This window comes from Heteronotia binoei, chromosome 5 (genome assembly GCF_032191835.1).
Source record: "Heteronotia binoei isolate CCM8104 ecotype False Entrance Well chromosome 5, APGP_CSIRO_Hbin_v1, whole genome shotgun sequence".
In the NCBI taxonomy this organism is placed as follows: Eukaryota; Metazoa; Chordata; class Lepidosauria; order Squamata; family Gekkonidae; genus Heteronotia; species Heteronotia binoei.
The window spans coordinates 104,733,325-104,756,739 of NC_083227.1; the positions used below are offsets into that span (position 1 = coordinate 104,733,325).

At 43.0% G+C, this 23,415-nt stretch overlaps 2 protein-coding genes across 4 annotated transcripts in view; one reads left to right on the forward strand and one right to left on the reverse strand.

The window, feature by feature from the left end:
- The window catches only part of DNAH1 (dynein axonemal heavy chain 1), a 255,919-nt gene that overhangs the window by 178,962 nt on the left and 53,542 nt on the right, over positions 1 to 23,415 (forward strand). Inside the window, exons 53-57 of the mRNA XM_060240006.1 lie at positions 1,083 to 1,193; positions 3,005 to 3,190; positions 20,759 to 20,950; positions 22,517 to 22,684; positions 22,854 to 23,045. Coding sequence (XP_060095989.1) covers positions 1,083 to 1,193; positions 3,005 to 3,190; positions 20,759 to 20,950; positions 22,517 to 22,684; positions 22,854 to 23,045 — 849 coding nt within the window. The remainder of the gene's footprint in view (positions 1 to 1,082; positions 1,194 to 3,004; positions 3,191 to 20,758; positions 20,951 to 22,516; positions 22,685 to 22,853; positions 23,046 to 23,415) is intronic.
- LOC132572674 (HAUS augmin-like complex subunit 3) lies at positions 4,269 to 16,099 on the reverse strand. Of its 3 annotated transcripts, XM_060240000.1 has the most exons (6): positions 15,617 to 15,851; positions 14,524 to 14,612; positions 12,421 to 13,671; positions 6,121 to 6,563; positions 5,419 to 5,635; positions 4,269 to 5,129 (listed from the first exon to the last, which is right to left on the reverse strand). In XM_060240000.1, the coding sequence occupies exons 3-6, from the start codon at positions 13,651 to 13,653 to the stop codon at positions 4,908 to 4,910; spliced, it is 2,115 nt and encodes a 704-aa protein (XP_060095983.1). In that variant the 5' UTR covers positions 13,654 to 13,671; positions 14,524 to 14,612; positions 15,617 to 15,851; the 3' UTR covers positions 4,269 to 4,907. The 3 variants fall into 3 exon arrangements, with proteins under 3 accessions (XP_060095983.1, XP_060095982.1, XP_060095984.1); XM_060239999.1 differs by lacking the exon at positions 14,524 to 14,612 and having other exon boundaries at positions 15,617 to 16,099; XM_060240001.1 differs by lacking the exons at positions 14,524 to 14,612; positions 15,617 to 15,851 and adding an exon at positions 14,372 to 14,392.

Here is a 23,415-nt window from a genome sequence, read left to right on the forward strand (position 1 = left end):
GATATTATATGTAAATCTTGCTACTGTAGTCATCAGGTACTTGTTCCCTTTTGGGAAGCTTCTCAGATTTTATTTCCACATAATGTACATGCTGGTTTCTCTCTAATATTTTCATATTTTGGTAATCCCAGTGGCTAGAGTTTGGCATTTAAACCTGTTAATGATTTGCCAGTTGTTTAACTCTCTTATTTTTAAGGGCCAGTTCAAAATAAATATAACCATAACTCAACAAATATACTATTTTGTGGATATTTCAGATAGATAATAGTTTGCGATAACTAAATCAATTGTCCAGTTTTTTCTAAATAGGAAAACCCTTCTCTGTCAGTAGTTTAATCACATCACCTTCATGTAAATGTGATATCTGGTTATCATTATTCTGCTTATTCTGTCCAGGCAAGTATTGTGAGCAATCGTATCCATTGTTTCCCTTATATACTCAAGTATGTGTATAAGACAAGGCCAAAGATTGGTATTACCTGTCCATCTACTGTATTCAGTGGTTTATGGGATTTCCTTGTTCTTTGTGTGAAAATAATATTTCACTGTACTTACGTGAAGCTGGGACTTTGAGAAATGCATTGTTACCCTGCAAATTTAAAAAAAACTTAAAAGAATGTTCAAGCATTAGTTCCTCTCATTAGGAGAGATGCTACAGATAACAAATTTCACAGTGTTCACTAATATCAAAGGAAAACAAAGCAAACATTTGACTACGGGGAAAAAATAGTTCACTCTAAATTGTGAAATACTTTTGAGTGTAGGCAATTCATTCTTACCCATGTTATATACATATATACCAGTAATTTTCCTGGGAGCATTAATGGTCATCTTCATACTCTCCCTCATAAAAATTCTTAGCTCTGCCTAAATTGTCCCTGATATTTTTTTCTAATTCTGGGTCCTACCTGAAGGTTTTTACTAAGCAAACAGGCACACATTCTCTGGAAACATACAGCCAGTTCTAGCTAAGGGGTTTCAGTGAACACTGTTGCACAGGTTGTGGCAAGATTTCATTCTGCTCTTTACTAAAGATGGTCATAATATATAGAATGAATCTTGTTTCTTTCCCTCCCTTCTAGCTTTTGAGAACAGCGGAAGATGTAGCAAAAATGCAGGAAGAGCTAGAATTAGCACGCCCCCTGCTGGCAGAAGCTGCTAAGGACACACTGGTGACCATGGAACAGATAGAGGTATGCTACTTTGTGTTTGAAAACTGCTGCAGAAAGGAGTGAAGAAGGAGAACCAGATAATTAGAGTTAGCGCTGCTGTTTCTTTTAGTTAGCCTTACATTGCACCTATGTGACAGTTTTTTTCCACTGGGACAGCCAATTTTGAATGGCATAGGAAAGACCAGAAATCATCATTCGCTGTCACTTGGATTTTCTTACTTAGGTACCAGAATAACTTAGGGTGGCCTTTCTTCCGCTGCCAAAACACTGCCTCAGGCCAATGTAGTGACAGTCAATAAAGCATGGTGGCTTATGTATCAGACTAAGACTGGGGTGACCCAGGTTCAAACCTTCACTTTGACATAATGCTTGTTGAATGACCTTGGGACAGTCACACAGTCTCTTAACCTAACTTACCTCACATGTAGATAGATCCAGGTGGGCAGCCATGTTGATCTGAAGCACTAGAACAAAGTTGGAGTTCAGTACCATCTTTAAGACCAACAAAGTTTGTCTGTCTTGTAGGTGCTACTGGACTCCAACTTTGTTCTAGTGCTTCACATGGTTATTACAAGGGGGAAATGGAGGGGAGAATACAGCCAGGCCTTGAATTCAGTGGGAGCTCACAGGAGCTCAGGTCCTGAACCTTTCTGAGAGTTCCATCTCCTCCTTCCCAACTTGTCCATTGAATAGTAGGTGCAGTTGCATAACAATCCTGGATGAGCTCCACCACCTATTTTTTTTACAAAACAACTCCTGCATACAGCACCCAGAGTTCCTCTAGGTAACAATGGGATAAAAATGCTGTGAAGAACATACAGTTTTGGACAACTGCCTTTCACTGGACATGCTCCTTGTTTTATATAAATACTATATTGTGACAGCTAGTGTTATCACTCTGTAGCAGCATACGTACTACCTTTAAAAAAAAAGCTGGCAAAAAGACAACTAGTGTGTGTATAGGAAATACCAGGAATGGGAGAACTCGGGGTAAGAGGGTTAACTTTCACAGCTACACGCTGACCAAGCCTGCTCTGAATAAATATTCCAGGAGGAAAAAAACACCATACTTGGGGTGGGGGAGCATGGAGCAACACTTCCACCTGAAGTCAGTCTAAGGCTATAATTTTCCTAGCTGTGGGGAAGAGAAGTCTGAATTCAGGTTAGGTGGCCACTACTATCCTTTGAGCTTTCATTAACACAGTGTCTCTTCCGCCTGTCAAGGAAGAAGGATCCAAAGTCAAGGAGACTGATGTTCATAGGTTGTTCATATAGCTACTTGAATCTTGTTGGGTCAGAATTTAATTAAATTCCTGCTCATGCCCCCTGGGCACTACTGTTAACACACACTAATGAACTAACCTGTTCAGAGAATGATGCATGAAGCAGGAATGGCATCTAGCCACTTCACGCACTGAACTGGGGCCAAAGAATTGATTTTTTTTTCCTGCCTCCCCCTTCATGCTGCCACAAAGAGGGGCAAATTTATGCAGAAAAACCAACACCTGTGTAACTGTTCTGCACAATTTTGTTGATGTATGCTTGGAAATCTGCTGCTTCCTCTGATGTGTGCATTCAACAAACAGGCTTATATGTATGCCTGGGTACAAACTTTCCCACTGCAGGAAGCTTAAGGGGGGGGAGCTAAGTGCAATGCTAGAAGACTAATGTACAAAACAGAGAGGCTGGAAATAAGGCAAGTTTAATCAAAATTTAGTTAGACATCAGTAGATATAGATTCTGCCATGGAATCCTAGGCAGGCTTTGGTGATAGAAAGGGTGCTTTTGTCCAAGTTCTCTCATGATTATGACCATTCCCTGTGGGGCTACAGGTGGACACGGCTGTGGCAGAGGAGACACGAAATGCTGTGCAGGCAGAGGAAATGAAAGCTAAAGTGAAAGCTCAGACGGCTCAGGCAATTGCAGATGATGCCCAGAAGGACCTGGCAGAAGCCCTCCCTGCTCTGGATGCTGCCCTGGCCAGCTTACGGAATCTCAACAAAAATGATGTTACTGAGGTAATGAAAGGGAGAGCAACTTCGCACTTTGCAACGGAGACATCAGTGTCTACTGTGAGACCTGGTAGGCAAAACGTCAATAAGACAAGAGAAATATTCCAGTTTCTTTTACAAGTTGTTTGGGGATTGTAATATCCTTAACAACTTTATTGAAAATGGCTTTACAGCAATGCTTACCTGTCACACCATTTCACTTAGAAGGGAGTTTTGATGCAGGATTCACATTGTGGAATGAGACACAGGCATTCTCTGTTTAGTGCACACAGGATTGAAACCAGTCATTCCCGGACTGTTAAGCCATCAAAACATTTGCAACCAGGTAAAAGCATTTTGATAGTCACTGAATCCAGCTAAATGATGTTAGCAGACCAGAGGAGTATTGTATCCCTATGCCTTGCTGTATAAAAATGATACTGGTCTTCTACTTCTAGCTTATGGCACTTAATGAATACTGCCTGGGAAGTCCATTGTTTACCAGGGAGCCAATATTTTTTTAAAAGGTCGGTATTTATCAAGGTACAGCTACTTTGGGCTGATTATAGTGCCCAGAAATTGTCATTATGTGACTACAATGCATGCATGTGCCTCCAAACCTTTAACCTTATGTCAGGTTCCACTAACCATACCACTGGAAAGTAGCCTTATCTGCGTTGTCAGGTACTAGTGACACACCAGAAGGCATGTATTGATAGGTTCAAATGTGTGGATTTACAAAGTCCACAGTCAGTGCAGCTAAGATGTGACAAAGATGTCTGTTTTTCACATGCACTTAACAGTGAGTCAGTTTAGCTCAGCTGTGTTCCTTGGCAGCAACACATTTTAGAAATTGAAAATAATGCACATAGACTGACTACCTGAATCACAGCCAAATCTCCTTTAAAATGTGCCTGTTAAGATTTGTAAGATTACATACGAAATGTCTTCAAAAATATTCATGCTATTAAAAGTTACTGTGCCCATCTCCCAAATGAATTCTGTAACCCCAGCTTTTATAAATCAATTGACAGATGAGAGATAAGATTGCATTTTATCAGCATATTTATATGCTCATTCCCATGGTCTAAGCCATACCTAAAACTAAAGTGAATATATTGTCTTTATTAATAGATTTTTAAGGGGGGTAACCTAAGCCAGCAGTTTTTAAAGCATTATGAGTTGAGCTGCTTACAGGAAGACATGGACAAAAGTTTTTTAAAGGATTATTACCACCTTGACATCCAAAAAATATTCCCAGCATTGTATCCCTATACCCTTTCCTTATCTATTCAAGTAGCAAAAACAGCTAGAATTGAAAGTAAGTGAGGAGAAAAAATTTAGACAGACAAGTAGTCAACAAAAATATAAACTTATATAGTGTTTAAACTGCCCAGCTTTTCTCAGGCCAACCTATCTACTCAGTTCTTTATCACAAGGTTTCCAAACTCAGAGGATTAAAAAAACCCTGAGGAATCCTTCTGCAACATTTCTTATCCCACATATAATACATTTGCTTAAGTTCTTCTTTTAAAGGCTTGGGCTGTCCCCAAGTATTGCTTTCAGAGTTTGTTTCTGCATCATAAGTTATTTTCCCATGTATGCTAGGATCTAACAATGTACGCATTCACCAGTTGTCAAAAAGATTTCCCTCAAGACGTTCAGTTCAATGAAGACAGCATCATGGAGCAAGTAGGCACATTCTGGCTTAACTCCTCATACGTTTTTCTCATGATGTTTGGATCTATGCTTGTGAGAAGGCCAGGGCCTGGTTCTCAAGATGTTCTACCATCTCCTTCAGCTGGTCAGGGTTGTTGAAGAAGAGCACATAAAGTCTGCGCTCAGTCTGCTGAAAGTGGCTTTGCAGAGATTTACGTTTGGCTTTCAGGTCGCTGAGTGTCTCCATGAGCATTTGGTATAGTTTGGCTTGAGTGGTGCTGAGTTTCTCCAAAGGTTCTACTATTTCCTGTAAAGAACAAAAGGCAAAGCTAAAGGTGCTAAAATAGGACAGGTTATTGAACTACATTTTCCCTGACATTTGACTGGGAGCGTTCACATGGGGTGGGTGAGATTTGCTACTCAACAGATTTCCAGTTGGCCCAAGGATGCAACCTTTCATGATGCAGATGCAGACCAAGGACTCTTTTGCTGTATGAATACTAGCCTACCTTTATAGCGTGATGCACACATAAACAGGACAGCATAGGGTGGAAGAAAGGTGTGTAAATATAGAACAGGCTAAAACCATTGCATACCTGAGCGTGAAGTGCTAGCTGTTTGGAATCACCATGCATCATGCAATGCAGTACTTCATTATCAGACTCTAATTTGGGAAGGTGAGAGAGAGGTGTAGCCAGCTGTACATGGAGCATCCTCAGTTCCTGGCACAGTCGTGAGCCCTGGCCTGCCAAAGTTTCATAAGCATGGAAGAGTTGCTTCTCTTGACCATGCTTGTCCAGCATCTCCCACAGCCTGAGTGGGAAAGGAAAATAGTGAGACACATCCAGCAATCAGAAGATTGAGAGACTGCAACTGTGCGTGTTTCTGTCCTTGTCCTTGTATTTATGAAAAAGGGAAGGTAGGCGGTTATTAATGTACTTTAAAATATTCATGACTTATGGCGGAGAGTGGCAGCAGGCACTAGCTGCTATCACGTGTCTTGTGACCCTGTCATGCAGAGAGAATTTAAGGCTCATTAAAAGGTTTTTTCTAGCTAGAAATCCAAGTAGGACTTGATGTTCACCTGAACTAAAAATAGTTAAAGCAAGCAAATTGACTGTGTCTAAAAACTTAAATTCACAGCATATATAATGACTCTTTTGCCCTGTCAAGTTCCTTTCCCTAGGATAAACTTTGTTAGAATGGTTAACCATTTCATTTCCCTCATATTTCCTCCTATGTAAATTGTTCCTTCTTTCCAATGACTGCCACACTGTACCCAGCCCTCCAATATTTACCGTAAGGTGGTGAGGTCACTGGGGTCTATCAGAGTTCGTGGGCATTGCTTAATGGAGAACTGTGAATCCGCAAAGCAGGATTGTCTTTCCTGTAACTTAGCCTGGAATTCATTCAGGATAGTTGCCATCTCCTCCAGCTTTGTCCCTGTCAGGTGCAGATCCTTCTTTTCCACCATCAAGAAGAGCCTCAGCAGCTCAAGATGAGTTAATTGCCCCATCATCTGGCCTATAGCTTCCTCCTGAATTGATTCAGTATGTCGAAGTGTGATGGCTTCCAGGACAAGTTCTCCGCATAGAACAGGCAAGCGAAGGAGGCGGGCACTGCCATGGAGCAAGGGCACAAGGTGTTGGGTCTCTATTCGGTCTACTTCACTTTGCAGGATATGCAGCTGTTCCTGGCAGGCAGCTATGTGAACATGAAGTTTGGGCTGCTCTTCCTCTATCTGTAGGAGATGGAAATTTCATGCAGTATTCAATAGTTGAAGGTCTGTTTGAACTTTGTAGGGAAAGACATACATCTGCTCAGTTTGGACATAACATGAAAACATTAAAGTGTTTAGTATAATGGTACCAGTGCAGGCAACTCCAATAATTATGGTGGGTTAGGGTCTGTCAAACCAGGATCTGAAACCATTGATTTATTCACTTATTCACCTCATGCACTTCCTGACTACTGAGATATCTTGCAAAAATAAAGGTGGATAAAACTGGCATTTCTCAAGGCAAACAAGGGTTTGAGTGAGCTTCAACAAGAGAAACTCAAATTTTATAAACAAAAGTTAAAATGAACAATGGATTTGTCTCATGCTCAGAGCCAGCCCTTCCACTAGGCAAATTAGACATTTACCTAGGGCACTGACCCTGGGTAGCACCAAATTGGGCACCCTTCACGTGGCTCGTAGAGGCTTTCCCTGCTCTCACACCACGTTTCTCGCTCTCATGCCAGCTTTTTCTCTCTCTCCTGCCACCTTCCCCACTCTCGTACCAGCTTTCTCACTCTTGCACCACCTTCCCCACTCCCACGCTGGCTTCCCCACTCTTTTGCTGCCTTCCCTCCCTCCATCTCTCCTCCCTCGCTGTGCAGGCAGCGGCAAGGGGTGCCGCCGCAGAGGGGGGCAGCACTGCAGAGGAGGGCGGCAGGGAGGTGGCAGGCCTGCCTAAGGCACTGCACACCCTAGGGCCAGCCCTGCTCATGCTTGAAGTGATTTTAAATGCAAAGTTTTATTTGCCCAGCCTAAGCATATTCTTTTAGGCTTATTGTGTAAAGTAGGCAGGGGAATTTAGCAAATAGTCTATTGGAAGGAACAGGAGGCTGGTTCTGTATGCACTGGAACAAGGGAAGGGATCCATAAAATTCAGTTCATACAGAACACAATGAGAAACCCAAAAAGGTCAAGATCATCTGGCTTCAGCAACCCTGTTTAACTCTGATTCCCTAAGTAGGGATAGCATACACACTTGTGCTTTATAAATGTTTTCATCCTATTGCCCCATATCCATTTTAAGCCCCAGGATTGCAGGGCATTATTCTAATACTAAAATATTTCCTCTGCCTTCCAATACTGACTTTTGAGCAACTATTTGATTAAAACATGAAGAATCCCAGTTATGCTGCATATTCTGAAAAAAGATAGCATCTCAGTAGGGATGGGCACAGACCCGAACACCGAACTAAAATCTGGCTTGGACTTTACTTTGTTTGAGGCTTGGACAACTCGGTCCGAAAGTCACGTTTGGACCAGGAAGTCTCCAAACTTTCTGTCCAGTTCAGAACCTCTTGTGTACTCTCAGCAAAGAAACTCCACCCATGGAGTTTCGCACTGAAAAGTGGGTATGGCTGGAATATTTCCAGCCATCGAGGGACCAATAGTGACAGTCTGAAGCTGACAGGCAAGTCTGATTTCCAATGACAGGCATTGATCTGACTTCCTCAGGATGGTGGGGCGGGTGGGAATGTATATAATTACTGGAGGCGCATTCCTGTCCTCTGTTTGCATCTGGTTTTTGCGAGTCTTGTTCTCCTTGCGCATGAAATAATATCTTGGTGGACTGAGTGGGGGGATGGGAATTACTGGAGTGGGTGGAGAAATCCTGGCCTCTACAAACTGCCAGAGTAAAAGCATCACCTCTCTCTTTTTTCTCCTTTCCTTGCATTCAGAGCTACATTTCTTCTCCCACACCACCATTTTCTTTGCTGTGAGGAGTGGGAAACATGGATAGATTTTTTTTCTTTTAAAACATGTTTTTGATTTGATTTGGGGGTGGACTGTTCACTTTTGTGGGTTCTGAAAACTGCCCTTTTCTCTGCATGCTGACTGTGGGGTCCCCTTTCTGCTCCTCCAAAAAGCACTCAATTTCTTCCTGTGCTGCTTGAGGCTCTGCCTGGGGGGTATCCTCTCTCCTCTCCCACTCAGGCACCCAAACTACCTACAGATTTCTGGGGGGCTTGGCTAATTGCCCTCTCCCCTGGCTGTGGGGTCCCCTTTCTGCTCCTCCAAAAAAAAGTATCCTTTCTCCTCTGCCACACATTCCCTTAGCTAGTCCACCAGTGCCCCCTCTCACAGCTGTGCAGTGAGTCCCGGTTGCCAGGGTTGGTTGTCCCTGTCACCTTCCCAGGTAGGATGGAAGACTTGGCCCTCATCAGTGATCATGTTACCAGGGCTGGGTGGCTGGTCCCAGAAAGACACAGCCACCTGCAGCCATGTGGGTGGTCCCTGTGGAGGTACACTGGGAGTCTGATGCCTGTAGCTTAACCAGGTCCACACTGTAGTGTCTCAAACTGGCGCTAGACAACTCCCTCAAAAACAATTTCCTAGAGGCACCTTGTTTGGTGGCATGCTACCTGGATCCCCCCAAATCTGACATGCATGTAACATGTGGGCTATGTGGAGGGTCACCCCAGGGAGGAACTGGGTGCGTTGAAGGCCTCTAGCTCACCCAGGTCAGTTTTTGTCACTCCTAAACCAGCAGAGGTGACATCCCATTGAAAAGCATTGCACTGAATGACCCTTTTTAGGTGTCTGTAACTCAGCCCCCTGAAGTCCAATGTGGACCAAACTTGGTGGGTACATTGAGGAGAGTGATCTGGAGACAACCTGCCATTTTGGAGCCTCGAAGCCCTGTTGCTGGCTTTTTAAAAACCAGACCAGTTAGCAAATTGATTCATGAACCAGGCTGTGAATCGGTTCGCGAACTGGTCCGAGAACCAGTCTGGTTATGTTTGTGAACCGAAGCAGCATTATCTGGTCTGTGCCCATCCCTACATCTCAACATTTAATATAAAATTTATGAGTGAACATATATGTTCCACTGAAAGATCCCTTTTTGAGATCTAGCTGCATGTGGAACAGAAGCATAGATTCCTGCACAGCAAATTTCTCATAAAAATCCAGCACTTCCTTTGCCATTCAGTTACTTTAGTTTTAAGTAAATATAACAGTAGGGAAGGTTCTACTGTTATATTTACTAGCAAGTAAAGTATGTGAATCCTATTCAGTAAAGGCCTTTCCACAATAAATGTTACTTTCTTCCATTTCACAGTGTGTCTGTGCTTCTGTTCTCAGTGCTCAATTATTTCCCATTAACTCATGATGACTACAATTTCCCTGAATGGATCTTACATCAATTCAGGATGGGGAGGGGGACCAGTAGGTTTTAATTAGTGACTTGGGTCCAGTGATCTGTTGCAGAAACATGGATCTTTTCCGAATTAATTTCTCCCCACTAGTCCTGCCCAACCCCAGGAAATTTATTCCTCGGGATCACAGAGCCTGTGTGGATTAACAACCACCTCAATTAGGACTCTGGAAAGTCTGCATACACACTCCTTTAAAAATATAAATAATAGTCATGTAGATTGGGGGGGGGGGGTGCACTGAAGATGGGGAAGGGGGCAGAAGTTCCCTTCTTCTGTCAGCAGTGCTGTACTTGTAGAAGCAGGGACAGTTTTGCCCTCTCCTCATTCTTAGTGCATTCTCCAAACCCATGCAGCCATTAGACCATGTGTGTCCTGACCTGAGATCCCAGAAATCAGGTGCTGGTGGAAGGGAATAAGGCAAAGATTCATAACTTTTACTGTTTTCTGCAGATGAATCACTAGATCCAACCCAACATTTTCCCCTTTACAGCTAAAGCACCTGTTCATTAGATTTTTATTGTAATTTATGATAAAAAGAAAAGTAATGAACAATGGCTTTGGCTTCAATGAGAAAAGCAGTAATTAAACAACTGATCTATTCAGTAAATTAAACTGGTAAGTGGAAACTTCTTTAATAGAACAGAGGAAAGGAGGAAGTTTAAAGAGACAGCAGTTCTGGAAAGCTTCAATAGTACTTTGTCAAGCCATATGTGGACAGATGGCGCTGCAAACAAAACACACTCACTAGGTATGAAAAAAAGTGATGGAACACAACAGTTTGACAATAGCATCTTTTAAATCTCTGTAAATACAGTATTATGTTTATTCCAAATTACATAGCTAACATGGAAGCAGCCAAACTAATTATAGGTCCTTTGCTTAAACATTAAACCTTTGCTTCTTTCATGATCATAAGTATGCATTCACTCTCTCCTCTCCAAAAGCTGTATCTTTTCATCCTTGCTTTATGAATCTCCTCTACTCGCACCATCTTCATGTATAGAGTGGGTGTAGACTACAGTGATTGCCTGCTTGACAGGGAGCCTGAGAAATATAGAACCAAGTCACAGCTTAGCTGGGAGCAGAGCCAAGTAGGTAATCCTGTGGCAAAAAGAATACTTGTTGCTGACTCATAGTTTAATGTGGGTAGGAAAACTATGGCAGAACTATTATTCCTCACATAGCAGCAGTTGCTGAGCCGAAGAAGAAGAAGTAGTTATTGGATTTATATCCCGCCCTCCACTTTGAATCTCAGAGTAGCTCACAATCTCCTCTATCTTCCTCCCAGACACCCTGTGAAGAAGGTGGGGCTGAGAGGACTCTCCAAGCCACTGCCCTTTCAAGGACAACCTCTGCCAGAGCTATGGCTGACCCAAGGCCATTCCAGCAGGTGCAAATGGAGGAGTGGGGAATCAAACTCAGTTCTCCCAGATAAGAGCCCATACACTTAACCATAAAATCATAGAATCATAGAGTTGGAAGGGACCTCGAGGGTCATCTAGCCCACCCACCTGAACAATGCAGGAAACTCACAAATACCTCCCCCTAAATTCACAGGATCTTCATTGCTGTCGGATGGCCATCTAGTCTCTGTTTAAAAACCTCCAAGGAAGGAGCGCCCACCACCTCCCGAGGAAGCCTTTTCCACTGATGAATCGCTCTACCGGTCAGGAAGTTCTTCCTAATGTTGAAAACAATTCCACACCATTCTCTATATGACAACCCTTCAAGTACTTGAAGATGCTGATCATATCACCTCTCAGCCGCCGCCTCTCCAGGCTAAACATGCCCAGCTCCTTCAACCTTTCTTCATAGGACTTGGTCTCCAGACCCCTCACCGTCTTTGTTGCCCTCCTATGGACCAACTCCAGCTTGTTTATATCCTTCTTAAAATGTGGTGCGCAAAACTGAACACAATACTCCAGGCGAAGTCTTACCAGAGCAGAGTAAAGTGATACCATCACTTCACATGTACCAAGCCACACTGCACCAAACTGGCTCTCTAGTTAAAATACACTCTATCTTACATCCACTTGGATCTTGCACAAACTCTTTGCAGTACCAAAAATCACATAAGGAAGTTTTGTCCCTGGGAGACTCATCTTTAGGGTTGACAGCAGGCCCAGAGGAAAATGTTGGTCCCTTTAATAGAAGCAAACTTGGGAGATAAGTAGGGCTGGCCACTATCAGTCCTTATATGGGAGACCACCAAAGAAGCCTGGGGTTGCTCTGCAAAGGAAAACAATGGCAAACCACCTTTGCTCGTCTCTTGTCTGAAATGCCCCATGGATGGAAGAAGAAGATTGCAGATTTATACCCCACCCTTCTCTGAATCAGAGACTCAGTGGCTTATAATTTCCTATATCTTCTCCCCTCAAAACAGGCACCCTGTGAGGTGGGTGGGACTGAGAGGGCTCAGTGGATGGGTGGAGCTGAGAGGGCTCATGGAATTGCCATGAGTCAGCTATGACTTGATGGCTTGTTTTTCTTCGTCTCCTAATGTGTGGAAATGGGAAGCTGAAGCTTTTCATGGCATTGTGGTAAAAAAGGTCACTTGCTAAATTAAATGTTTATTGAAGGGACAGAGCATTTTTTCTAGGCCTGTTGGAAACACTACCCTTATTCGACCGCTGTGTACCAAACCCAGAACACAAATGACTTACCTTTTTTTCTTTACTGACCTTCAAAGTCTTATTTGCCCATTGTAAACAAGCCCAGATTCCTTTAATTTCTGCAGAGGCAATGACTAGTGATCTCTGGCTGCACATGTAAGCTAACTTCATGCAGCCCAGCTCTTCCTGGTGGTTGCCTAGGTGGTTGTTATTCAGATTCTCCATTTGGTCAGGTACTGCCCATGTTAGCTTTCTTTGGCATCTATGCTGAACAGCCAGTGTCTCATTTCTGACGTCATCCATTTTGACATGGTCCATATCTTTTAGCAGAGCTTTCAGATCAAGTTTTGACTTATCCTGAGTGGTCATCTTCCCCTGGTAGATAACTGGGCTCTTAAGTACTCCAATGACCATTTCATGATTTTCACAGTCTTTGTCATGAGGTACACTTTTGTTTTCTTGCCACACTTTCTGAACAAGTCCTGCTACATTTTCTTTTCTCAGCTGGTCCTTATAGCCTTTCTGCCCATTCTCTGCCAGCATGCTTTTATCAGCCTCCATATCATTGTTTGCATCTGGCAATAACTTTGGGATAAACCCTAATAAAGCCTTAGTGAATGTTTCTTCTACCTTCAGGTAGTGTCCTAGATCTGCCGTTGCCAGTGATGCTTTCAGTGGCTCATGTCCTGGTTCCTGATACATTCGCACCAATTCTTTTGCTGCCTTGCCAGTCTGGATGAGAATTTCATTGCTTTGAAAGTTTGTTAGCTGCAGTTCCAAGTGTGCCTTTTTCAGTTCCTTGCTTGCTTTCTCTTTTTTCTCTGCCAGATGGCACAGTTCTTGCTTCAAGCTTGCTGTACGAATCTGAAGCTTGCTGTGCCGCTTTATCTGACAGGCATGTTGATTCTTTAACATCCTCATCTCTTGCTCCATTGTCTCAAGGGGGAGAACTTCATTCTCCTGCATAACACACTTTAGCTGAGAGGACTGGTGGCAAGCCTTCAGCACTTGGGCCAATGCGTCATCTTCCAGAACAGGCTTTTCAGAAATTAACAGTTGCTCATAGGCCTCCACTTCTGCAGGGTCCAACACATTCTCCTCTCCCAATGTATTACAGAACCACTCGAGAAACTGCTCTGCCTGAGAGCAGTCAAATAGCCAGTCAAAATCTTTCTCATGGAGATCGTCTGCCATGGGGTAGATCATTTTTAGAGTCTCCACAAATTCTGCTCCTCTGTTAATGGTATCCAGTAAGAAAGCCCTGGAGCGTCTCCGGGTGAACATGTTTTGGTTGTTCTTGCACTGAGGAAAAGCAGAAAATTTTTGTTTATTAAATGCAGGGATTTGTGCTTTTTGCCCCTCCATAGTAATGCTATGCATGCCCTGGACATTTTTGTCTCATGAAGAATCCAGTTTCTAGAGAATCCCAGTTTTCATTTTTAATTTTTTTTCTGGAACAGTTTACACACCTTGAACATATGTGAGTAAGAAGGGCTGAGCAGGATTTTGGAGTCCCATGTACATTTTTATTCTATTCCACGGACACTGTTCTGTTGCCTCTTGTCTCTGTGTCACAACCCTCCGATTCTTGGACTTCCTCCCTTCCGTTCCCTCCCCCCCAATCCCTAACCTAAATATCAAAGTTATTAGAGAATCTAGATTATAGAATCAGAATAGATTATGCAAAACATGTAAGTCTAAAAACTTCTCATGACTTCTTCTGATTGGTATTTGGAATCCTTTGGTGTAAAATGCACATATATTTGGGGTATGTTGAAAACAACCAAGCCTATCAGTACAGATGCCTCCAGTGCTTTTAAAAGTCTCCTCTGTCACAGGGAACTTCTTTGCCATCACCAGCCAGTAGCTACTCTGAACAATGACATCAGCCAAAGGATTCCATTTGCATTTTTAATTGTGTGTTATTAACAAGCAGAGGATATAGCTCTGAGCCACCAGAAATGATAGTTGTTTCAGTCAATGGCAGTGTCCACTTTGAAACCTCTGTGACTGTGAGAATCAGCAAATTACTTGCTCTTGTTTAAAGGAAGTGGATACTGTCAGGAACTGTATATGGATTTGTAAGACGGAGGAGGGGGGCGGGGAAAGCTTGTTTCAAACAGGTGAAAAGCAAGTGGACCATATATTTCCTACCTGTATGCTTAAGTCTCTACTGGGCTTGCCAGTCGATCAGAAAATTGCTTGCCCTACAGTAAATCTTGTGCCTTTAACAACAGTTTGATCTGCAAAAATCAAAGGTTACCCTTCTTGTTATATGGAGGTTAAGATCATTACCTGCTAATTCCCCATAGCAACCTGCTGTTAAAGCCACAGTCACAAAAGCCACTTGAAAAGCTGGACATCCAGCCCTACCCACCTATAGCAGGGCCAAAGCCTGCTACTATCTCTACGTCTCTATTCCATCACCTCCAGCTACTGCAGTGCACTTCACTATAATATCTACCTAGGAACTGCATTGTATTTTAGGCTGGGCTGAAATTGTCCAGAGAGGACAGGCAGTGACAATAGGAAGGTGTTGCATGTCAGCTGCAGTAGGCTCAGTGTTTCCCCAGTACTGCAGTCCTTAACTTACTTAGGAAGTAAATCTTATTCAACTCCTAACAAACACTGTTTTAAGATCAGGGCATACAGTTCTCATATATATGCCACAACATACCAGTCGTTGTGTTAAGAGGTGATTCATCCCATTGCGTGATCCTGTTTTTGAAGGGACACAAGGCTTCAGTTAAGAGACTATATCACAGGAGTGTATTTGGTTTGTGGAAGTTTGCTAACCTGAAATTAAGCTCTTATTTTCTATGACAGTCATTAACTATGAGTTATTGATATAAAGTTGCTGTTAGGGCTGCCTCTTACTATTCACATGGAAAGTTAAGAGTAGAAGTGCATTAAGTATATGCATACAAACACCAGTTCTGTATTAAGACAAATCTTTCATCTGCTCTGGTTATTTCCACTTTATATAAATAACATTGAGTACAAATTTAACTTGATGTTCATGGGAAATAACACAGTGTAAAGCAAGGATATGGTACATACTACTGGCATTTCAGGTCTTTAAGCCTGATCATTTATGATTGATCTCTAAAGAGGAAGTAAATAGTGTCTCTATCTCCTTTCCCTGCATGCTCACCTATCTGTTGATTAGTAAACATAGGACTATATCAACTTTTCTTACCATCATATGGTTTTATTGAGTTAAGGTTATACTTCTTTATACACTTACCTGGAATAAAATCTTACCAAACACAGTGGGGCCTCCAAGTAAATATGTATAGAATGAAACTTTAAAAAAAAAAAACTAAACAAAAACCTACTATTGTCACTGGCAAACTCAGACAGTGACTGACGAGTGATAACTTTCAAACTGAAAACAACTTTCAAATATCAAACAATAAAGACAGGGCTAGCAGAAGCCATGCAACCTTGACTCAGAACAGATGAGACTCTGTAAGGTCCATGACTGACTCTTGTCAAGTGTCTTTTAAACATTTCAGCTGCACAGGGACACAGTTTGGATTAGGTCCAAACATACAAGAGAGGGTTTAACCCTTTTATCCAAGCAGTTTCACAAATCAAAACTGTGGCCCATATATAGGCATAGCCCTTTAAGGGGGGGGGGGAGACAAGTGTTCATTTTTCCCCTTTCAAACCCATGAGGGAGATGCAAGGGTTAAAGCCCTTCTCTCCTCCCTGCATGGCCCCAATTCAAATCACCTGTGACTGTAGTGTACCTTTATAGACTGATAGCAGCTTATGATATCATTTGTGTCTAGTTTGACCCATTGCCATCTTAAAGAAAGACAGAATTTCTGTTCCCTTTATTGACATAGAAAAGGGAATTTTGCAGGTTTTTCACACAGGGTGGAGAAATGTGGTGAAATTCTCCTTTCTGTGTAATTGTTAAGGTACAGAAGCCTCATTCCTCCTTTGCTTCTGGTCACATTCTACATGTATAAGTTGAATTGGTCCCAAGCAGACATATTTCAAATACCAGGTATCAGCCACATTCAGCACATTGTTCCAAAGAGATGACATCTTTGATCATTCAGTATTTCATAACAATTGACTTCTTTGTAAATAGTACATAACTTTATTTCAATCCCTTTCCCCATCACCCAGGCACCCCCTTCTCATCTGTAGCTACAGAGGCCCTGTGTTCAAGGCCTTAACATCAGGCTTGGTTTATTCCTAGCCTAAATTATGGTGATTAACAATCCAGAAAAGGATTTGATACTAGTAGTTCTATTGAAGTGATTGCTATTGTGGAACGAGGATTGAGTGGGATGGAGTTAAAATTAGCCTGAAAAAAAAGGTAGTAAAGACAAGGTCATCTCGTTTTGAGAGGTACTTAGCAAGTCTCCCAGGACATGAAGTAGTGTAAGAGAGCTCTTCATCCCTTATCCCTGTTTCACATTCTAACATAAATTTGTTTTTACTTCATTTATACTCCTCCTTTCTTCCCAGCATAGACCCAAAGCAGGTTCATTCTCTTTGCCCCCATTTTATCTTCACACCAGTTCTCTAACATAGTTTAGGATGAGAGTGTGTGAATGGCTGAGTCACTCAGAATGCTTCGATGGCTGAGTGGGGAATTCAAACCTGGGTCTCCCAGAACTTTATCTGATGGCACTAATCATTACTAGGGATGGGCATGAACCTGCTAATGGACTAAAGTTTGTCGCAAAGTTTGGCTGGTTCATGGTTCACAAAGTGATGTTCATGGAAGGGCACCTGGTATGAACATTTCATGAATTTTGGAGCTATTCTTGACAGTTCATGAATGATTACATTTCCAGACAGGCTGTTTCAGCCCATTTACAAATTGTTTACAAAACTCCAAGGCAATGGGAGTTAGCATTCTCCAGCTTGGAAACACCAAAAGGAGTCTCCAAAGCAAAACTGGCACTGCTGGCTGCCAATTACAAGAGTTCCCAATTCTGTTCTATGGGATCAGAATGTTCCACGCTCAGCTCCACACCCTCTCCTCTGTCAGCGGTTTGCAGTTACACAAAAAGGTGGAGAACTTATTAAAATCAGACTAGCAGAGCACATTCCCTCTCGATTGTGATTCCTCTTTTCTGCTGGGGCTTGGGAGTGTTAGGTGGACTCTGGGCTCTGAGCCATCCTGTCTTTCTGCTCACAGCAAGCACAGCCTCAGCTGAGGACCCACATTTTATACCCTCCCCCTCCTCCTGATTGTGAACTCTCTGTGCTATGAGAGTGAAAGGAGGTGCAAAGGGCGCTTGTTGTGGAGGGAAGATGTCCTCCACCTCTGCATGGCGGGCAAGACTTGTTGGCTTGTGGACATATCCATGGGCACCAAACCCATTCTACCAGGTCCTGGAGCCTGCCTCTAGCAGGGTATCACCAAAGATCTGGAAGCTTCTTTTCCCTGACCTGTTCTTGGGGCTTTCCCACAGAGGCAAAAAAGTTGTTAGCACTGCCCGGAGACCAACAATTGCTAACACACTTTAGAGAGGAGGACTCTGACAGCAGTGATTCAGAGGGAAGGGGAAGCATCCTCCCCTTCCACACACCTCTGTGTTGCTGCTCCCACCCTAAGCACACACCTCTGTGACCCCTCGCAGTCCAGCACCAGAAAGCAGATGACCCTCCCAGCTTCTTCAGTCCTGGAGTCCTGTTTCCAGCCCACAGTCTGGAAACATTTCTGCACCCTCCTCAGTGACCCCTTTGGGTCAAAGTACCAAGTGTGGCATGCCCATTTCTGGAGGGGCACAAACTCCAAATGTCCTCCACAGGCATCTGCAAAAGGTGCACCCAGCTATGTTGCAGCAAGAGGAAAGAGTGGTGGCCAGTGGGAGGAAAAAGAGGCCTACACTCTTTCAGCAGGAAGAAGCAGAGGGGAAGCAGGAGGCTTCTCCAAGAATGGCTTCCCACACTTGGAGTGTGGTGGGTGGGACATCAATGCAAACCACCCTCCAAGAGGTCATTCCTACAGGATGTTAACAGTGCCATCCATAAAGGCTATGTAGAGGGTCCAGGAAGCATCACCTCTGCCAAATCCTCCACCATCACACACCTGGCATCCCTGCCACTGCTGACCTCCCAGTTCACCACTGACAACCAGTAGCAAGGCTTCTTCCTGGTTGGGCTATTTGAGGAAGAGGTGCCTGGCCCCCCACCCCAGCTTTTTCCACTCACTGTCCCCTGAGTCTGCCTCCATTGTCATCTGGCCTGACATCTCTTGTGTCACCATGTGTCTCCTCTCCTGCCCTCCCAACCAGTGTCCAGAGCAAATGGGTGATCTCCCATCTGGGAGACATTCTCAGCCTCCGCTGCTCCTGCCTGGACCCAGCAAGGGCGGATGAGTTGGTCTCCCTCAAGGTCAGCCTTCCCTGCTGGACTAACCTCCTCTGGACCTCACATAGGCTTCCTGTTGTTTTATTTTATTTTATTGGATTTATTTGTTGTCCCCTTGTGTGTCTCTCATTTCTCCTCCTCTTTGAGTGATCCAACATGCAGTCTGTGGGTTTCACCTTTGGTGCTTAGGTGGGAAGATAGCCACCTCTGCCAGGTGGAGGTGGGCTCCCTCACCCAACACCTGCCTCATAACACAACACCTATCTCATGATTACTTTGAAAACTCTGATTTCCACTGGTCTGGTGGGGCTGGGGTGCCAGCCAAGCTGTCTTGGGGTGACTTTGGAAAGCCCCTACTAAACTATGGTGATGTCTGCCTTTCTGTCCTTTGGAATCTGCCTCTGGAGACCGGCTGTGAATTTAAGGGGGATACTTGCCTGCTTCCAGTGTCTGGCGGGGGGCTGCCCATGCCAATGAAGGATGGGGCAACCTTGGGGGGGGGGTGCAATTCAGACCCCATAAATACAATCCTTACCAAACTTGGAGGGCAGGTAGAGGACAGTCAGCTGGAGGTCCAGTGTGAGTTTGGGATCTTTAGCTTGCACATGATCCATTGTATAAAAGACCACAAACTTTTAAATGACACTTGCTCTGAGGTAACTTTAATGGTGGCTAGATTTCTTCAACAGGCCATGGAAATACGACAGAGAATGGTTCTGGAATGACCACATTTTATTCGTTTTAATTATTTAATTTGGCTAAACTCATATATATATTACTTATTTTATGTATATTAGCTCCCTATGTACTCTATAATCTAGGATTTTATATTATTTATATTGCTATTTTACTGTTAAATCTGTTTTATGCCAATAAAGGCTTGCTGTTGTTGTTTGCTATATCATAGGGTTATTGTAATAATAAAAAGAAAGAGGGAAGAACCCTGGACTCTTTAGAAGAAAAATGAGATAAATCTGTTACAGTTACATTGGACTTATTTCTGGGTGACTATCAGTGCCATCTTAAGAAACATTTCATGGACTTAGAAGAGTGTAATGTTGCTTAGAGTGGAATTGCAAGTTTAGGGGTATAACCATTATAGTTGTATTGCAAGGAGTGCATATTTTATAAGAACTTGTTTGACCTTTCTTTCTTGTGAGGTGACCTTTTAAATATTCTTATGAAAGTTAGAACAAATAATGAGAGAGAGTGCAAGGACATAGAATCACAGAGTTGGAAGGGGCCATACAGACCATCTAGTAGTCCAACCGCTTGCTAAATGCAGGCTCAGCCTAGAGCAGGGGTGGCCAACAGTAGCTCTCCAGATGTTTTTTGTCTACAACTCCCATCAGCCCCGGCCAGCATGGCTGATGGCTGGGGCTGATGGGAGTTGTAGGGAAAAAACATCTGGATAGTTACTGTTGGCCACCCCTGGCCTAGAGCATCTCTGACAGATGTTTGTCCAGCTACTGTTTAAGACTGCCAGTGAGGGGGAGCTTACCGCCTCCCTAGGTAGCCAATTCCACTGTTGAACAACTATTCCTGTAAAAAAAGTTTTTCTTAATATTCAGCTGGTACCATCCCACCTTTAATTTAAACCCATTATTGTGAGTCCTCTCCTCTGCTGTCAACAGGAACAACTCCCTGTCCTCTAAGTGACAGCCCTTCAAATACTTAAAGAGAGCAATCATATCCTCCCTCAGCCTCCTCTTCTCCAGAATGAACATTCCCAAATCCCTCAGCCTTTCCTAATAGGGCTTGATCTCCAGGCCCCTGATCATCTTTATCACTCTTTTCTGCACCCACTCCATTCTATCCACATCCTTTTGAAGTGAGGCCTCCAGAACTGCACGTTACCCAAGGTGCAGCCTGAGCAATACAATGTACGGTGTACATGAATGCACATAGTATGGTACTGCATTAAAGAGCAGATAAACTCTTCTTTCATTTCTTAATGTTAAACACTGATTGGGAATGTTCTGCAGCAGATAGTACAGTGTTCTGAACTACTACCGATTCACTCATTTCTCATTTTCTGAACTAGGTGCGAGCAATGCAGCGTCCTCCACTTGGAGTGAAACTGGTGATTGAAGCTGTCTGCATTATGAAAGGAGTCAAGCCCAAGAAAGTGGCAGGAGAAAAGCCAGGCTCTAAGATAGATGACTACTGGGAGCCTGGCAAAGGTCTCCTTCAGGACCCAGGGAAATTTCTTGAAAGTCTGTTTAAATATGATAAAGTAAGTATTCATGGTGGTAGTGCTCATGTATGCTGTCTCTCACATACACACAAATGTTTTCTAGAATTAGAAGCAGTACCAGTAGGGTTGCCAGCTGATAAGACAAACCTGTCCTCTCCTGCTCCTGTGTTTATTTTCATGTGGTTAAAAGCTTTCCCTCTGAGTTTTGCAGAACCATCTACTGACAAGCATTGCCTCCTGCTAATATCTGCAAACCAAACTGCTGTTAAATGTTCAACATTAGGAGCTGGGGGAAAGTTGACAGTCTTACATACAAGGGTAATGGTTATATACAGGCAGACAGCAATCATAAGTCCTATAATTAAGTGTTTTCATTCTTTGTTTAATAATGTGCAGGCCTCATTTCAGGCAGAACCTCTAAATTTTATTGTGCTCTTTCTTTCTTACCTCTCCCCACAAACGCTTCTGGGCTCCATTGTTCAAAGTCACTGTGAGAATTTTGCTGAACTCTAAAATTTGACAAACTTTCTAATATTTTCCCCACCAAAAAATGGGAAAATAAGCAAAACATATAAAGCAGACAGATTGAAATCTTCATCATGCCACTGTAGCCACATAGGAGAAAGTAATTTAAAAAGTATGATGGGAGTAAGGTTTTATTCTGACAATTATAATTCAAGAAGCATTTTAAGGTAAATGCTGAGCTGATATAATTTAGTACACCTTTTGGTGATGTCAGGGATGTATGGCATATGCAAATGAGTTATGCAAATAAGTTGTGCTAATGAGCTCCAGCACCTCTTTTTTAATGTGTGTATATTTCAGAGAAATAACCAACCCAATATGCTTTACCTTTGGCCAGAGTTCTCTAGGGAGTAAAAAGCAAGGGGGGTGTACCAATCTGTAGGAAAAGAGAAACAGAAGGAGAATATTCAAAAATGCGTATGAAATCAGTTTATTATAGAAATTCTTTGAATGCATTTTGAGGAAATGCTTCTTCTCAAGGATATTAAAATACTTAGCAGGGTGGAATATTTTCTCCCATTATCAATTTTAAAAATCCAATCTTAAAATCCAATAAAGACGTAATCAGTAACTCAATTCTGAAACATTTGCTATTATAAAATATATTATTGGGGAGAGGAGTTCTACCACTATTTCCCCTCCATTTTATGCCTCAAATGGGCTGGAAGTGGTACTACATTCTGTTGAAGGATACAGTGGAGTACCTTCTTATTTCCCTTGATATTGACTAGACAACTTGGGCAGCCCAGTTCATGGTTCTTGCCTGAATATTGTATAAAAGTGGTGATGGTTTGCTTTCCATCTGGAGGAGGAGACAGCTGAAACTGCATTTGTTTTATGACTGATATGCCAGAAGTTAAGGAACATCACAAACAATTTAATCTGCTTTGCCTTTCTTACCAAACTTTTATTGCTTTGTGACCACAAAGCCATCATCTTCAAGGAATTAACAGTGTCTGAGCTGAAGATGTCCACTTCCAGTATACTTTTGGCCATGGGGCTTTGCTGCCTTGGGGCTTAATCCCCAAAACTTTCAACCATTCAGGCTCACAGCAATTCATTGTCTTTTATTCTTTTCAGGATAACATTGCAGATACAGTAATAAAATCAATCCAGCCTTATATTGACAGTGAAGAATTTCTGCCGACAGCCATAGCCAAAGTGTCCAAAGCCTGCACATCTATCTGCCAGTGGGTTCGAGCCATGCATAAGTACCACTTTGTGGCCAAAGCTGTGGAGCCAAAGCGAGTAAGAACTGCAGCTGAGCTTTTAAATAAGTTATTCAGTTTAGTTCTAGTAATAAAATGAGCCTCATCTTGACTGTGTTGGGGACAACTAAGGAAAAGCAGCATAATTGAAAGCTGTTTCCCTAGCAGCATGCACCTTTTGGGGCTCACTGATATTGCGTTTTCCATAGCAAGCCCTTCGGGAGGCAGAAGAAGATCTGGCAGCTACACAGAAGGTCCTGGATGAGGCCAAGGAACGTTTGAGAGAAGTGGAGGAGGGCATTGCCCATCTGCAGGCGAAATACAGAGGCACCTTAGCCACAAAGGAGGAGCTAGAGATGAAGTGTGAACAGTGTGAGCAGAGACTGGGCCGGGCTGACAAGGTAAGGAGGAGGGCCAAGTTGCTTCCATTCCAGTAGGCATGCCTGAGTCTTGCAAAAATGGAGGCATCTTGTCTTCTGCACTCGTGACTGTCAGAACTTGGAGGAACTTCAAGCGAGTCCAATACTTGTTGCAAGTTAGGATCTTTATTGAAGAACAACAGTACTATAGTAACGAAATAACAGTAATGGCGAGTCTGGGCAGTTGGTTACATTTTATGCCCACAGCAAAGCATAATAAAACAATAATTCACACGGGCTCAAGCGATTGTCTCTTCTTCCCAGCCTTCGTTATCAGCAAAGGAGGATGCCCCCCTATTGCGAAGGCCAAACGGCCTGGCTTCAAAGGGCACCTGTGGATATTGAGCAGAGA

Excerpts from the sequence above, each read along its gene's own strand:
- LOC132572674 (XM_060239999.1), bottom strand. The coding sequence starts at position 13,653 with ATGTTCACCCGGAGACGCTCCAGGGCTTTCTTACTGGATACCATTAAC. Across the intron at positions 6,564-12,420 it reads AGGTCAGTAAAGAAAAAAAG|ATAGAGGAAGAGCAGCCCAA; the intron begins GTAAGTCATTTG and ends CATCTCCTACAG. Across the intron at positions 5,636-6,120 it reads AGTGACCTCACCACCTTACG|GCTGTGGGAGATGCTGGACA; the intron begins GTAAATATTGGA and ends TTTCCCACTCAG.